The sequence below is a fragment of the Ursus maritimus genome, unplaced genomic scaffold (genome assembly GCF_017311325.1).
Source record: "Ursus maritimus isolate PB19 unplaced genomic scaffold, ASM1731132v1 scaffold_1, whole genome shotgun sequence".
NCBI lineage: Eukaryota > Metazoa > Chordata > Mammalia > Carnivora > Ursidae > Ursus > Ursus maritimus.
Window position 1 is genome coordinate 13,800,418 of NW_024423343.1, and position 16,901 is coordinate 13,817,318.

The 16,901-nt window shown below is 38.6% G+C and overlaps 1 protein-coding gene across 1 annotated transcript in view; it reads left to right on the forward strand.

Moving 5' to 3' along the window:
* The first annotated feature begins 1,272 nt into the window (after nt 1-1,272).
* Nucleotides 1,273-16,901, forward strand: part of CUL3 (cullin 3) — a 95,051-nt gene continuing 79,422 nt past the window's right edge. Inside the window, exon 1 of the mRNA XM_040639814.1 lies at nt 1,273-1,413. Within this exon, the coding sequence (XP_040495748.1) occupies nt 1,348-1,413 (66 nt within the window). The 5' untranslated portion in view covers nt 1,273-1,347. The remainder of the gene's footprint in view (nt 1,414-16,901) is intronic.

Here is a 16,901-nt window from a genome sequence, read left to right on the forward strand (position 1 = left end):
TTCATAACCGACAATACTCTTGGTAATGGTAAAAGTGATTTGGCAGGTTAAGACCGGTCTCTATCACCCTATCGTCTATTTTTCACCACTTACCAAAATATTGCATTACATGAAGGGAGTTGTCATTTTACTTCAATGATAACGAAAAAGAGATTTTAGCGCTATTAAGAAAGATCAATGAATCAAGAGGTCTGGGGCTTCTGCAGTTTAAGGAAATTCTGTTAATTAACATCTCCACCCCTCAGTCCTGAGAGGTGGGATGTGCACAGCCAATCCGAATACCTTGTATACATACAGCGCTCTAACTTCTAACAACTGCAGGTAATTCCTGCACAAACTCTTCTTTCAACTTTCTGGCTTCTGCTCAATTACCCCTCCCTAGCTCACATGCCCTAGAAAAGCACAGAACCAGTTCTAGGACTTAGCTATCCACCTAGCACCCCTAAGCTCCTCCCCGAGACTACCCTTCTCCCGCCCTGGCCGGGCCTCGGCCCGGCCCCGGCCCAACCCGGCCCAGCCCGGCCCAGCCCAGGAAGACCCACCCCACTACTGTCCCGCTCCGGCTCTCTGAACTTCCCCGCCCACTCCGTCCACGTGACCAGGACCCCCTCACCCCCTCTTTGCGATCCACCAATCAGCAACCACCTCCGCCCATAGTCCCGTCTCCGACGCTCCCCTTTCAAAAAGGCAGCTTTCTCCTCCCGCCTTCAGCCCCGCCCCTTTTCCAACTCCCCGCCCCGCTGGTCCCTCCCACTTCCCCAACTCCCCATTCCCCTCCTCCCCTCCTATTGACCCCTCCCGCTCCTAGGCTTTGCCCCGCCCCACTCGGGGCCCCGCGCTCGCCCTCTTCTCGCGAGATCTGAGCGTCCCCGCCGCGGCCGCCCGCCTCCCCCTCCCGTCCTCCCACCCCCCTCCCCCCAATCTCTCCACTCTCCGGCTCTCCTCCCTCCCTCCTCCCCCCTCCACCCTCTGGGCCGGATCTCGTCTCGCTGAGGCGGAGGAGGAGAAGGAGGAGGAGGACGTTCGGCCTGCGCAGTGAGATGTTTGTCCGTCGCCGCCGCCGCCGCCATCGCGGAGGAGCGCGATAAAGGGAGCCGAGCCGGGCGTGAGGGGGACCCCGCGGAGCCGCCGCGCCAGCGCAGCCCCCAGCGGAGCCCGAGCCGCCGGAGCCTGAGCCGCCGCCGCCCCCGCCGCGGCCACCCAGTGGCCGGCCAGCTCCCCAGCCCAGCCCGGGGGCCGCGCTGCCGCCGCCCCCAGCGTAGCCCCTCGCCTGCCCGCCCGCCTTAAATGTGACACCGGCGCCTCGGAGTGCGACCCGAAGCCGCCGCCGGGGAGGGGACGAGCACCATGTCGAATCTGAGCAAAGGCACGGGCAGCCGGAAGGACACCAAGATGCGGATCCGGGCCTTTCCGGTGAGTGTCTCCTCGGCGCCTCGGACCCCAGGGCCGGGGGCCCGGCGGAGAGCCGCACGCGAGGCCCGGGCTGAACTCCCCCAACAGGCCTCAGGCCCGGCCTCCCCTCCCCCACGCCGCCGGCCGCGGGGCGCGAGCCTTCCCGGCAACGGGGCGGCGCGGGGCCCCGGCGCGGCCGCCCTCCCGGGCCGTTCCCCGCGCCCAAGCCCGGCGCCGCGCACCGGCCCGGGAGCTGCTTCTCCGGCCAACCAGCGGGTGTCGGCTGCGGCCGGGGCCCCTTGGCCGGTCCCAGCACCTTCGCACGTTCCTGGGGTGTAGGCCCGGCCCCTAGTACACCTCTCCCTGCTCGTTTCCCGCAACCACCAGACCTGCAGGGACGAGGACTGTGGAAGTCCTCCGTGTATTGGGCGTGTGTGTAACTTTTCACGTGTGGTCTCGCTGCGGTTTAAAAAATAACCGAGCCTAAAAGATGGCCAGCCAGACCTTTAGGATGATGAAGGGGACTGTCCTCTCCCTCTCTCTCCGAGTCCTCAGGAAGGGTTTTGCCACCAACCTACCCCCGACGCAGTGACAGTGGTTCCATGTAATGCTCAGTAGTAACGTACTAACAACATCGGCTGTATTTATAGCCTCTTTCATCCACAGGCTTCCAAAGCACTTTACAAACTCTCTTGTGCAGGAATTGCCTCGCCACTCGTAAGGGTCAAGGGGAAGCAAGAGAAAGCAAATTGGACAATTGTTTCTCCATCTCTTAGCCATGGAAGCCCAAAAGAATGAGTAGTCACTACCCCGAGTTGCTCTACTCTATAGGTTTTAGTGACAGCAAACGTGTTCTGTTTAGAAACTTTCTTTTTTAGCATTACGTTGAGTCATATGCTTGCAGTATTTGGTGTATAGAGTATAACTTTGGATGTCATACCTGATTCAGATAGCCAATGGCAAGCAATTAAAATGTACTGTTGTAACAGAAACTGGACATACTTGCTCACGTCGCTACAGTAACAGGTATACGTCAAGATAGACAAACTAGCAATTGAACAGAAGGTTTTAAAACAGTAAAACTAGAGAAAGGTCTTGAATGTCTTAGAATCATAAACATATATCTTACGAAGGGATAAAGATGGGGTTTGAATTCACTTTTTTAAGCATTTTCTAAAGTGTAATTTACAGTGAGGGAAGACCATACAGAAGAGAACTAATGAAATCGATAAGCACGTTTTCCCTTAAAATGAAGTGAGCTGGGTTTATGAATTTTTGAGTAATGTTAGCTTTGCTACTAAATCAGTTGTGAACATTTTTACCAGAATTTAGAATTTTAAATAGTTTTATACAAGTTTTCTAGGAAAATTTGCTATTCTTGAAGTCTGAGTTCTTCTAATTCAGATTTATTACTAAAATGTGGGATAGCTCACATTTGACATTAACTCGCTTTTGTTGATACTGTGATTAACGTTGTACCTTTAAGTGCAATCAGCTTTTTCATCTCTTTAGGTTTACCTGTTTCTGCCTGGTCTTCATTCCCTCATTCATTCAGTAAATACTGGGTACTGTGTGCCAGGCGCTGTTCCAGGGGCTTGGAATAAGTACAGCTTGAAGAGTCAAGATCCCTTCTTTCTGGATGTTGTGTATTACTGGAAGAGGCAGGAGAGAATTTCATTATTTCTTTAGTGAAAGAGTATGATAATATGATAGATTAGCACATAGTGCTGAAACTGATTTTTTTTTTTAAATAGTGTTTATGATTGTGAGCTAATTTGGATCTTTTCTGTCCATAACTTGTTGCCATCTAAGATTTTCAAAATCTTTCAATGAAGTTTGTAAATAACAAGTGTTTGATACTCAGTTTAATATCTCCTAATTTTTAAAAGCATAGTTTTTCATTATTTTGTAAGTAGTAATCTTCACAAGTAGTTTCCACTGAAAACCGTTACATTTTAATATATAAATTTTTAAGTCCTAGTTCTTTGAGCCCTCATTAAGAATAGATATATGCCTCAGTGGTATGCTATTTCCCTGACTTACCCTTTGGTAAATGTCTGAGTACTTACAGACCTTCAGAGTTTCTCTATTCTTCCAGGTTAGCAGTCTTCTAATAGTAAATGTGTAGTATTCCCTAAAGAAAAAATAGTGTTTATGTGTGTACATACGTATAATATTTACAGCTATAGTATTTTGCATTAATCTTTGGACGTACTGTGTAGGTACTGTAGTTGCAGAAAATTGTAGTTTAACCAAATTCTCAGGTTCTGTTTTATGAAATTGATGTGTAAAAATATGTTTTGAGATTGTTTTGTTTTTATTGCAAAATAGAGTGGTAAGTGAACTTACAGGGTATTCTGTAGATATGTTAGCCTATTCCAGATATAGTCCCATCAGTAAAATCAGGTTCTTTTTAGCGTTTTGAGTACATATCCTAAGTGTGCCTTTATCATTGTTCACAAGAGTAAAAGTTATGCCATACCACAGTTCTATGCACAATTTGCATTTTAAGTAGAACTTTTCATAAAATTTTAAGAGAAATCAGTTCTTTTTAAGCTGGAAAACAATAGGGACTTTCTGGATTGAAAAATTGTTGATGGAGTTAGAGTTTATCCCAGTTTGTAAGCTTTCCTGCACTGCACAAAATAATGTCATTTTACATCTTTTTTTTTTTTCCTTTGGTACCCAAAATTAACAGCAAGGGCCACAAAACTTATTTTAAGGAAGGAGGCTGTAGTTGCGAAACTCCTGGAAGCTATATGGATTTGGATCAGAGTGCTGCCCCAAGAAGTTCCTGCTCTGCTTTCTTTGCTGTTGCCGAATGTCTCACTCCTGAGCTTTTGTTCCTCTATGTAGGATTAGTTGCTGTCAGGTGAACCTTTTGTCCTTATCTTTGAAAAGCCATTCCTCAACATCTGTACTTTCCACATGGGCTTGAAAAACTTGATTGAATTGGAGGGGATATGTTTGAAAATACTCATCTCTGTTCTGATATTCCTTTCTTGACTTAGCCTTCAGAGTTTAGGAGTCATATTGTGGAACTAATTGTCTTTAGAGTGTGATCTGGAGAGGGTTTCAGTTATAGAAGCATGCTAAATTATGATGAAGAATCTTTGGTTCTGATGTCCACTCCATAATCCTAGATGAGCTTCACGGAGCTCCACCTGTGTGGCATGGACAGTGAGTGATGTGGAGGTTATTGTTAGATGGAAACCAGAGTGAATGACATTAGAAAGAGATGAGTTTAAAATCATTTGTGATGTACGTAAGAACACAAGAGTTTAATGACAATTGGGGACAGTTAATGTTTTTCTTTTTCCTACCTATAGTAAAATTTGCTAGATTTGGGGGAACAGCTTTGATCTTCATAATAGATTTCTCTTCCTTAGAGAAAGTAATTGTTGCCTAGGACTACCTGAACTATCTACAGGAAAGCTGAATAATAGTCTTGCAAATCACACAGGGTGGGGAATTAACTATATTTATTTTTCATTCTCTAACACAGAGAAATTGTGGAGTAAGGTATAACAGATTCATTAAAGTGTTGCTTGCACTTAGACTGATTCTTTCTGTTTAATAGTTTCAGGACAGCCAGCTATGTTGTAACTGTTAGTACCTCTCTCGCTTTAGAAGTTAAAAGTGTAAAGTAGTTACCTATAAAGTATTTATATTTTGCATTATCGTCCTAGATAGCAGTTCAGAGGAGCCTAGAAAATTACTACCAGTTTTGAATTTGAAAGTATTTTAGAGTATAAAATGTAATGTAGAATTTGGCCTTTTAAATAAGGTCAGTTCATTGAGACAAGATAGAGAAAGCTTCATTTGTTTGTAATCATTCATTCATTAGGTATAGCTAATAACAGTGTTTTTCTAGTTCATGAAGATTATATAGTGAAGACTTAAAAAAAAGTAGTATGCCTTCCCTTTGTATTCTAAATTGCTCCCAACAACAGATAATTTTTGCTCTTATTTTCACTGAAGATCATCTGATGTTCGTTAGCAATTTTGTTAAATTTTTGTGAAAGTTACTGGACAATCTGTAGTTTCAAATATGCAACTTTGGAAGTAGATCTCATTTATGCTTTGTAAATGCAGCAAAAAGGTAAAGGTGTTACTAGTAAGCACAAATCACTGAGGTATAATAAGAATTGCAATTAGTGTATCATTGTATTGTGAAAACTATTCAGTCATAATCTGTCAAAGCAATGAATTCATTTTAATAGATTTTCTAATAAAAATAATGCATATTCATGGTAGAAAACTTAAGTATCTAAATTTATAAATAAGGAAATAAAAATCAACTCTAACCCTGCTGCTTGGAAATAAGCAATATTTACATTTTGATGTATTTTCTTTTAATCTTTCATACACTTGTGAGCACCCAGTAAAATTGAGGTACTATGTCATTTTAAAAACTGCTTTTTAAAAACGTAGTATTCTCACATTAAATATATTAACAATATGATTTGTAAAGACTAGTACTCTATGGCACCTCAGTTTGCTTAACCATTTCCCGACTGCCAAGTATTTTGATTGATTCCAGTTAATTCGTATTTCCTCTGTTATAGATAATGCAACTGTGATTATTTAGGCACATAAATATTTGAGCCTATCCATGATATGTAGTTACTAAGCCAAACAAAATTGATATGTATTGCCAATTGACCTCCAGAAAGGTAGGAATAATAATAGCTAACACTCGGTGAGTGCTTATCATGGGCTACACACACTATTCTCTGTGCTTTGCATGTGTAAATTAATTTCATTTCCACAGCCCTGTAGAGTACTACTACTATCATCTGTTTTACAAAGGAGGCCTTGAGAATCTAAGAAATTTGCTTCAGGTCACTGTGCTTGTAAGTGGCAGAACTAGGATCCTAACCTGGCTCTAAAGTGAACGTTCTTCAGAATTAATTATAGCTGTCAGGGTTGTATCACTGTCTTTCTACTGTGTAGCAGTGTCTTAGCCAACATTTTATATCTTTAATTTCATAGGTGAAAAAATAGTACTTCAGTGATTTAGTTTGCATTTCTTTGACTACTTATTAAGAATAAAACTATGGATAGTCTTTAAGGGAATTTTCCTTTAGAATATTCAACTTCTGTGTTAGGAGTATGACTAAAAAATAGGCTGAGAGTGTAATCAAGTGTGGTGGGCTTTGTACTGCCAGATTTTGAATGTCATTTCCACCTTTTTCTAGCTGTATCAACTTTAACAAGTTACTTAACCCTTTCTAGCTTCAGTTTCCTCCTCTGAAATGAAATTATCAGTAGGACCTATGTTACAGGGTATTGTGAGATAAAGAAAATAAAGCATTAGAACACTACCTAGCACAAAGCTGTGGTTAATACCACTATTTTGCTGTGATTATGCCACAATTTAAATGTTGAAATTGAGTGTTATTTTTGCAGGTAGCTGTATTGTAATACTGTATGCTTATTTTGGTGATGCTGCCATTTTTTGGTACTGTTTCTCATTTCGAAAAGCCTGCAGGGCCAATTTGAACCGCACTAAGAAGTGAGTCTCAAAGGATTTGGTACCACTGGGGCACTTGAAAAGAAGGGTACTGGCTTTTCGGGGTACAGTCAAAAAAAGAAGTTCCAATAATCATTCTTACATAATCATTGGAGTACGTCTGTCACTTCTTTAGTAACTTTATTGAAAGAGTAAACATTCACTTGGTGTGTGCATTCTAATATGTACATTAAATGTTTGCCTAAAAATGCATTTTGCTTCTCTTTGTTTCCTCCCTTTCTCTTCCATACCTTTTTTTTTTTGTTTCACTCGTGAACTAGATTGTGATCCCTGCCCAAAGCTTATACCAGCCAGCCTTTTGAACCACAAAACACTTAGCATAGGGTTAGACACAGTGTGGGTGGTTAGTGAATGATTAAATGAGAAACTAGTCCTTTAAGCCAAACCGTAGTAATTGATTAATTGGGTAAGTTGATGCAAGTACTACTCTGAAATGTTTCAACTGTTTTTGCCACTATAAGTGAAGTGTTAAGATATAGTCAGTTGTTAATGATTTGAAGTTGGCCTAGTCCCCTGAAACAATGAGTTGAAAGTAAAGATAGTATGATGCATTGGCAGTAACCTTGGCTTGATCTTCAGAAGACTAAACCTGTGGCACAGTCTTTTCTGTTAACTAGCTGTACTCTGTTTTACTCCCTCTACCATGATTCCTTCTTCCCAGCCTGTTCGGCTGTCTGCTGTGATCTACTTCCATTGCAGATTGACTCTCCTGTATCTTTAACCTGTTCTCAGAGTCCTTTGCCGCCTTTTTCATCTGAAACCTGGCTTTGCCCTGAGAATACTGGCTTAGCTTCTTAAATCGAAATGTCTGTTTTCCTTGTAATCCTTGAACCATTGGGCCCAGATACAATTTATTACCACATGCAGCATCCTTTTTTTGTGGCTCTGGCCCTTGTGAACTGTTCTTTTATGCACACCCTCTGATTGTCTCCTAACTTCTTACAAGAACATGTTCCTTCGATCATTGAAGACTTTAATACTTTCCTCACATTCTTTCCAGTTCAGATCTTAGTTTTATCCACTACGTGTGGCATAGTCATTCATTTTAAAATACATTTATTATGTGTTCCTCCTGGAGGTCAGGCACTAGATATACAAGGATGATCAAATAGACCTGGCCTCTTCTTACTACAGTGGTCTTCACTCTGTCTTAGAGTTTGTCATTCCATTGCTTTAGAAATCTTCAACTCCAGTATTGCATTGGATCCTAGCTTCTTCATTTATTAGATGTAATAATGAGCAAATCACTTAACCTCTTTCCTCTTTTGTAAGGAGAAAACAATAGCGGCTACTTCGTAAGAGTAAAGTTAATATATGTAAAGCTCTTAGAATAGTGTCTGGCACAAAGTAGGCATTGTAAATAAATGCCAGTTGATATTATTTAATTATTCTGTCCTACTTGTTGATTGTTTCCTTCTCAAATTAATGTGCTCCTAGACCTCAAGAAGACCCCTTTCATTCTCCCAAACCATGATGCCTGTTACTAGTTGCCTGTTTTTTCTTACTACCTCCCTAGAGCAAGGCCAGACAGAGGTAGCACAAAGTGTCTTGGATCATTCCACCCATCTGCCTTAACTGCTTGTATTTTTTAGGCTGTTGTGCACTCCTGGGGAAAATTGAAAGATGGTGGTATCTAAGCTGGACTCCCAGGGCCTCTGGGCAGTTTTATGTTCGTGTGTGTGTCCCCAGTAAGCTCCCTCTCTCTCTTCCTGTGGGAGCTATTCCAAACTTTAATCACTGTCCTTAAGCTCTTTATTGAGAATTCTCTTATCTCCCTTCTTCCAGAAACTTAACTATTGCTTCACTGAGAAAAACTAATGTTATCTTGTGTAAGTTCCTTCAGCTTTCTTCCTTTTCAATTGTAGCCTTTAACCTGTATCTTTACTCATTCTCAGTGCCTTCCCTCAGGTCCCAGAGAAGGAAGATATTCTTTTCCTGTCTTCCCTGTCATGGTAACTACCATACTATTTTTCTTCATATCCAAAAGTCTTCAAAGAATAGTCTGTATCTCCTTTATTAGAACCTGATTTGTTTAGAGGAGGCATCAAGTCTTTTTGTGTTGATCCTTGTCAGTGCAGCACAATAGTATCCAACAATGTTGAATGAATGAACTAATACACTCCTAATTTTTTTTTTTTTTTTTTTTTTTTTTAAGATTTTTTTATTTATTTGACAGAGATAGAGACAGCCAGCGAGAGAGGGAACACAAGCCAGGGGGAGTGGGAGAGGAAGAAGCAGGCTCATAGCAGAAGAGCCTGATGTGGGGCTCGATCCCAGATCGCCGGGATCACGCCCTGAGCCGAAGGCAGACGCTTAACCGCTGTGCCACCCAGGCGCCCCCCTAATTTGTTTTCTAATCTTAAAGATGGGAAGTGTAGCAATCTTCCTCACAAGTTGTGAGGATTAAAAGGAACGTCAGAAGGTGCTTTCTTTCTTTTTTTTTTTTTAGTATTTTTTTTATTATATTATGTTAGTCACCATACAGTACATCCCTGGTTTTTGATGGAAAGTTCGATGGTTCATTAGTTGTGCATAACACCCAGTGCACCATGCAATACGTGCCCTCCTTACTACCCATCACCAGCCTATCCCATTCCCCCACCTCCCTCCCCTCTGAAGCCCTCAGTTTGTTTCTCAGAGTCCATAGTCTCTCATGCTTCATTCCCCCTTCTGATTGCCCCCCTTTCTTTATCCCTCTCTTCTCCTACCGATCTTAGTTCTTATGTTCCATAGATGAGAGAAACCGTATAATTGTCTTTCTCTGCTTGACTTATTTCACTTAGCATTCTAATAAACACTGGCATCGCTGAGACATTTGAACAAATTTCTAATCAAAAAGTCAGAATTTTCAACTTGAAGTGTATTATGTTTCATGTGGGACAATTATTTTCAAACTTGAGAGTCTCCAGGACCCTGGAGGCATAAGAGGAGTGGAATTAGGTGTATCTTCAAAAATCTCTTGTTATTTAAAGTTGTTCGAAAGTTGCCATTTGTATAAAAGATTTCATTTTGGAAAAGTTCTGTTAACCACTGCTTTAAAATCCAGCCTTAAGAAGTTGAGAGTCCTACTTGCCCAAGTTGAGACAATTAATAGTAAATCGAGAACTGATTCTTTAGTTGCCTTAACCCCTAATTCAGAGCTTTTGCTACTAGAAAGCATTACTTTATTTTTTTTAAGTCAGTTTGAAGTTGAAAATGTAGTTAAGTAAAATTTCTTAATTTGATTTTCATTCATTTTGTACTTGTGATCACTAAGAAAGGAATGGACCCAAATTTACTCTTTAAATGAGAAAGATAACTGCTAAGCAAATGAATAAAGACTTCAAAGGAATATCTTTACCTACTTTAAGAAAATACAAGCTTCTTATAAAAAAAAAAAGAAAATACAAGCTTCTTTAGAGATATTTTTCTATAAAAGCAAGACCTCATTGCTAAGAGGACTTCATTAACATAATGATTGCAAGTTATTCTTATCTGAAGCAACTCTTAACTGGACGACCTTACTCATCTGTTTGCCCTATCCTCTTGAAAGTAATCATGATAAATTCTTTTTCCTTTTTCTTTTCCAACTTATAGATAGTATGAGAAACTACTTTATAACATTAGGAACAACAACTTGTTCATTGTCTACCTTATGTTAGGTTGTGTTTTAGGTGCTTTGAACTATAATTATCTCAAATCCTTACAACCTTTAGATGTTGTTACTGTTTTAAATCTAAGGCTCAGAGAGACCTGGAAAGGTATGTGTAATATCACACGTCCACCTAAGAAAGGGCAGAGCTGGGATTTGGATCCCAGGTGCGTCTATTAAAAAATTCATGTTCTTCCCACTACGCCGCACTGCCTAGTTGTATTCTGTTAAGCATTTGCTAGATTCTGAAACATTTACTTTCTTAATAGGACTATATTGGAAAATTAATTCTAAGATTGCCATGCAGATTATTAGCTAGGGGCCGATCCAGGGGCCCTAAAGCTTATACAATGCAGTACTCTTTATAAAAAGAATTCAAAATTAGTTTTCGGCCCTTGGAAGGAGCTTTTGCAAGTGTAAGCCTCGCTAGATTCAAGGTAAATGCACTTCTTGTAAGAGAATAAAAGTTATTAAAAACTTCAAATCAGTGGAAGAATATTTTCAGTAAAATTTGAGTATATAAATTGCTTAAAGTATCCTAGTGTGTATTGACTTGACTAAAGCAAAGTCATAACCTATGAGAAAGACATTAGTTGGCATACTTGTGAATTAACACTTTCCTCTTTATAAGGCTGATAGCACACTTCTTTAACTTTTTCAATTAATAAAAATTTATCTTATTTAAGTATATGTTTTTAAAATGTGATTCTTTGAAGGTAACATGTTAAAGTACTTTAATATAATCTTCAATTTTTGTCTTTGAGAACATATTAAGAAATAGGTTAAACAGTAGAATGAATTTTGAAGTACAAGGATCAGATACTTTAAAATAATTCACTTTTTCACACATGGTGTATGCAAGTGAGACATGAAAGAAGTGGTTTTGGTGGGGGTTTTTTTTGATGAATGCTCTCTCTAGCCAAATAAACAAGTAATTTATTTACTCCTGTTTGTATTCATATTTTAATTTTTAAAAAGCTAATAGGGATTTTGAGAGACGCCAGCCTTTCTGATCTTACTTTAATAGATGACAAAAGGGAGGACTAGCGAGGATAGTTTATCCAGGGGATACTTTCAGGACTTGAATTTATGGAAGAACCGTGACTAGAAGCCTGATTTAAGTTAAAGGCTCTTTTCTCTAGACCGAACTGAAACATGCATATAGCCATAATAATTCATTGTTAACATTAGCCTATTCAATTATAAAAAGACATCTTAATATTGAGCACCTAGGTGATTTGAGTTGACCTGGGGTTAGCGGAAAGACACCTAGTTTAGGACGCTTGGATTTCTTCATTGCTCTAATTAGCTTTATGATCCTGGTGAAGCCACTTAGCCTCAGTTTCTTCATTTGTAAAATGAGGTTTTAATTTGTGATTATCTTTGGCTCATTCCAGCTCTAAAAATTTCATTTAATTAGGTGTATTTGTACATAAGTCTAGGAATGGAATGCTGGTGATTTCTCTTGTGGCATAAAACATTTTGTGTGCTGTTGGAAAAGTCACCTACCTATCTTGGATTTAGAATTTTCTTTAAAATAATTGTTTATTTCAGTGATGATGGTTAAATAGTAGTACGAAGCAGTGGGAAATTAGCTTTGTTTTTATATACTCTTTTTTTGTGTGAATTGGTAGTTTTAGAGAAATTTTGAACAGATTTGATACCAGCTTTTTGTAATAATTTCATACAGTGGGCTTTTGCTATGATATCACATTTGGTTACAGTTAGATTCATTCAAAGACAAAGCTAACTGGTAATTTATACTTTTTCACATGTTTTTTCCCTCTTCCTTTGGATTGTCTGTAGCTGATTCCAGTGTAAACTAATTTACAATTTGTAGAGCTTTTTACACATTATCATAGTTTTAGAAAAACAGGGTTTACCCATTTCAAAAAAAAGAGAAAAGTTACCTAAGCTAAAGAGAAGAAAATATTGTCACTTTTGATTAAAATTAATAATTTAAGATTGTAGGATGGAAACATGGAATTCAAATGTGCACTTAGATATAAAGTATAAGTAATTTTCTTAATAGGGAAGGCCTCTAATTATTATGTGTCAAGATTTCCAGTCAAGATGAATATTGTATTCTATGGATAAAATGTGTATCAGGGTGCCCAGTAGGTGCCCTCTTTTTTTTTTTTTTTTCATTAGCGAAAACAGCACCAATAGTAGGACAGTGACAGACTTCTTGCTTCAGTGAGAATATTTAAAATTGCATCTTACTGTGATTATCATCAGACCATGAAATGTTACACACATTTTTTCATATAAGCAAGTCATTCATGGAGATATATTTGAATCACATTGTCTGTACTCAAGTCATTTGTGACTTAACATGGGCTTTAATAGGCTAATCTGGAAGTTTGATCTTTGGTATTTGAAAAAAAAAATTGTTCCAAATTTTCAAATTGATTTTTGAACAGCCTGCTAACATTGAGGACTGAAATGCAGATTATAATTGAACCTTCTATTGATGATTTAGCTTTCGCATTATAAATTTACTGTTCCATAATGATACTAGAGTCCAAATGAATGTAGGTGAGACTTAGTTTGTGATTCCACAGAATTATCCCAGGCTTCTGTACTTTTCTAATTGATAATCTTTCTCTCTGCTCCCTTGACATCAGTTTTATTACTTTTGGCAGCACAGTTCTGCACCCATCTGATGTCCATTGTAACCACAGAAAAACCATTTAAACAAACATCAGTCTCAGCTTTACATTCAAGTTAAGTCATTAAGTAAGGCTTTATGTCAGTTTCGTATAGTAAAGAAAGAAATGAACGTATTGAACAAGCGCTGTGTGCCAGATGCTTTCACAGACTTTGTTAACTGCTACATAGTCATCTCCTATTTCTTCTGCCACAAGCATCTGAGGAAAGTGAATTCTGGAAAGTTAAATAACTTGGGCAAAGTCTGAATGTATCCCATTGTACTGTTTTCCTTAACACTTGGGTCTTTGGTTATATTTTTGATGGTTGAAGTTGCTTAAAGATTAACTGATGGATAAATGGGATGCTTGCAGATGTTATAAGTCATTGTGTAGCTGTTGGTCATCAAATAAGATTCATCATCATTATTAACTGTAACTGGAGCACATTCAAGTCATATTTTTTGAAAGTCACGTAGGCATTGTGCCATGTATTATAAAGGGTGCAATAAAATAAAGGAAGAGAGACTTTATGTTATTCCAAGGTGCTTATAATCTGGGAGGGAGCTTCCTTACATAATTTATGGCTGAGTTGTATCCGACTAGAATACTGCCATTCCTCAGATATTTGTACCAGAGCAACCTTTTTTTGAGGCTGAAGCTCAAAATTAAGATCAAGCATTTTTCCTTGTTTATTTTTTTCTAGCTGTGTCATTCTGAATTGCCTGGAATTTCAAATTCTCACCCTTTTCCCCCACCCACCCTGTTCTAAATTTCTTGTCGAAAATTATTCACAGGGGACTAAGGACTTCTTGTGCTTTGTATATAGTGGATGTAAAGAATACAGTTCTCTTCATTTTAGTTTTAATTGGCTCATGCTGTAGTTCTCTCCAACTCTTGATTATTACAGAACCTTCAAGATGTGTAAGTATATAATAGACTGATATCCTTTCAAATTCAGGCATTTTTTTAAGATTTTATTTATTTGTCAGAGAGCGCGAGGACAGGCAGGGGGAGCGGCAGACAGAGGGAGAAGCAGGCTCCCTGCTAAGCAAGGAGCCCCATGCGGGACTTGATCACAGGACCCTGGGATATGACCTGAGCCGAAGGCAGACCCTTAACCGACTGAGCCACCCAGGTGTCCCCAAATTCAGGGATTTTAAAGGTTGTTTTTATATCATTTGAAATAGTGTAGATGAATAATCAAAAATGTTTTGAAAGAAAATAAAGACTGAGGGTTATTTTTGTTATTGATACTTACTAATGTGGAAATTGTAATCCTGGATTAGGAAGAGGCAAGGGGGTGGAGGTCACTTTTAAAAATTAAAGTCTTGATTTGGTTTTTAAAAGTCTCGTTAAACCATAAGCATTTAAGAATGCTTAATTATACCTTTCCTTTAAAAAGAGCTTTTGTTTCTTTTCTTGCTACATGAGTTTACCTTCCCTGCTGATCACTTTATAACTTGAACTTGTTGGACAATACTATATATGTCTAATAATTAGCAGACATTAAATGTGTGTGTGTGTTTTATTATGTTATTGTTTTGCTACAGATTATTATCAAAATTCCTTCCTGAGTGTATTTGCAATTAATGGAACCTAAGGAAATCGGTTTCATCAATGAGTTTAAAATCCTGCTTGAATAATTTATCCTGTTACTTTAAAAGTACGTTATTACTCTTTTTTAAAAAGTACACAGTCTTAAGGCCTTTAAGTTTTATGGCTCTGAGTGAAATACAGACTGATGTTTTTATGGTTAACATATTGATGACATTAGAGTTTAACATTTAGTCCTTTTAACTTTCATTGATAGTTAATAATATATTCTGTACCAAGGATGAGTGAGAAATTAAAGTTCATGAGTAACATAATTATTTTGCCACTGTTACTGACATGTTCACTTGATGCCAAGACCAAAGCATACATATGTAAGAATCTGCACTTGAAGCCCATTTCCTTTGGCATACTGTTTTTGGACTTGCTTAATTTAAGGAAAGATTGTAGTTTATGGATCCTCTCTTGAATGGCCTTTTCTGCCTATGATTTTCCTCCTAGTTAACATTTATTAATAAAATTAATGACTAAACAGTTAAGTGAATAGGAAAATCTGAAAATACTACTTGATAAATGAAATTTAAGAGTCCGTTGCTTGCACGTTATTGTATTTTATTTGAAAATTTGATTATTTAAAATTACACTAATTGCTGTAGATAAGCACATTAAAATATTTTTCCATATCTTTGTGCTTACTAATTTAAAGGTTCAAAATTGCATTAATATAATATAGGTAAAGCAATATTCATTCACCAGACATTTGTTTATGGCTGTCTAAGTGACATTAAAGAACAGTGCATAACCCCTTAAGTATCTCTTAGTATACTGGAGGAAAAAGATGCACGGATAATTATGAATCAGTATAAAGTGTAGTGATAAGATATGACCTGAGTATTAGTGAAAGTGCTGAGAAGGAGTCCACTTTGCTTGAGGAAGTCAGGGAAGGATTCCTAGAAGATGCGACATACGAGCTGTGTTCAGAGATTATGTAAAGAATTGGATAAAGAAGACAAAGGAGGATGGCGAATGAGGGGGTGGTGTGTCATTGGATGGGAAAAACCATTGATTTAATGTTGTCAGGGAATAAATGTAAGATAGGTAGTAGTGAGTGAAAGTAGTGAGTAGAGTTAGAGAAGTAGGCATAGACTAGATTTGAGTAGTTTTAAAGTACCTCCTTCCACCCCTGTTACTAATGAGAGTTGGGTTTTGATCAGGGCTACAGTGCTCATGTTTATTTTTTAAATGGTGATTCTGAGGACGATCAATTCTAAGAGGTTATTGGAGTTCATGATAGTTGGAAGGCTGTCATGGTGATCTAGATACAGGCTTTAGGACAATAGTATGCAGGATGAAAGAATGGGAACATTTGAGAAATATCTTGGGCCTGCTGTTAGCAGCACTTGGTGTTTGAATGAAAGGGGGATGAGAGATGAAACAAGAAAAGTTAAAGCATAGGCTTCTAACATGTATAACTAGGTGGCTTGTGAATTAGAGAATACAGAAGGAAGATATGTGTGTGTTTGGAGGATGAGTTTAACAGGGTTTTTGGACCTGATAAGTTTGATCTTCAGAACCTTTGGTTTTAGATGTCCAGCAGGCAGTTGAATGTGGTAGTTTTAGACTTTGGGGGAACATCTGGGCTGGCAATGCAGATTTGGGAGCAATTAACATTTAAATCAGTAATTTATTCTTTGAGATGTGGGCTAGATTTCTTGGGAAATCTGATAAGAGCTCAGGACTCATCATCCAGGAAAAAGAAATGCACACATTTGCAAAATTTTGTGTACAGTTTTAGGTGGCTCCAGAATCTCTTGCTAATCTGGTGTCTTGTAAATTTTAGAACTTTAGATGTGTAGGTAGTAATTGTAACCATGATAATAGTTGGAAACACATAGTGACCCAGTGAAAAGAGCCAAGGACAGAGCTCTGGGGATTAAAATGCTTTAAATGGCACTGGAGGAATAGGAGATAGGAAGTAGGGAATAGTGTTTCCAAAAGAAGGCTTCATTATACTGACTTGTATTTAGCATCCTTGTACCCTTAAGGTACTTTTGTTTTAGCTCATATCTGTTTATCTATTAAGCTTGAAAAGTTATTTTTTTCTTTCTGACAGTTGATGCCCATAGATGACAGTTTGGAG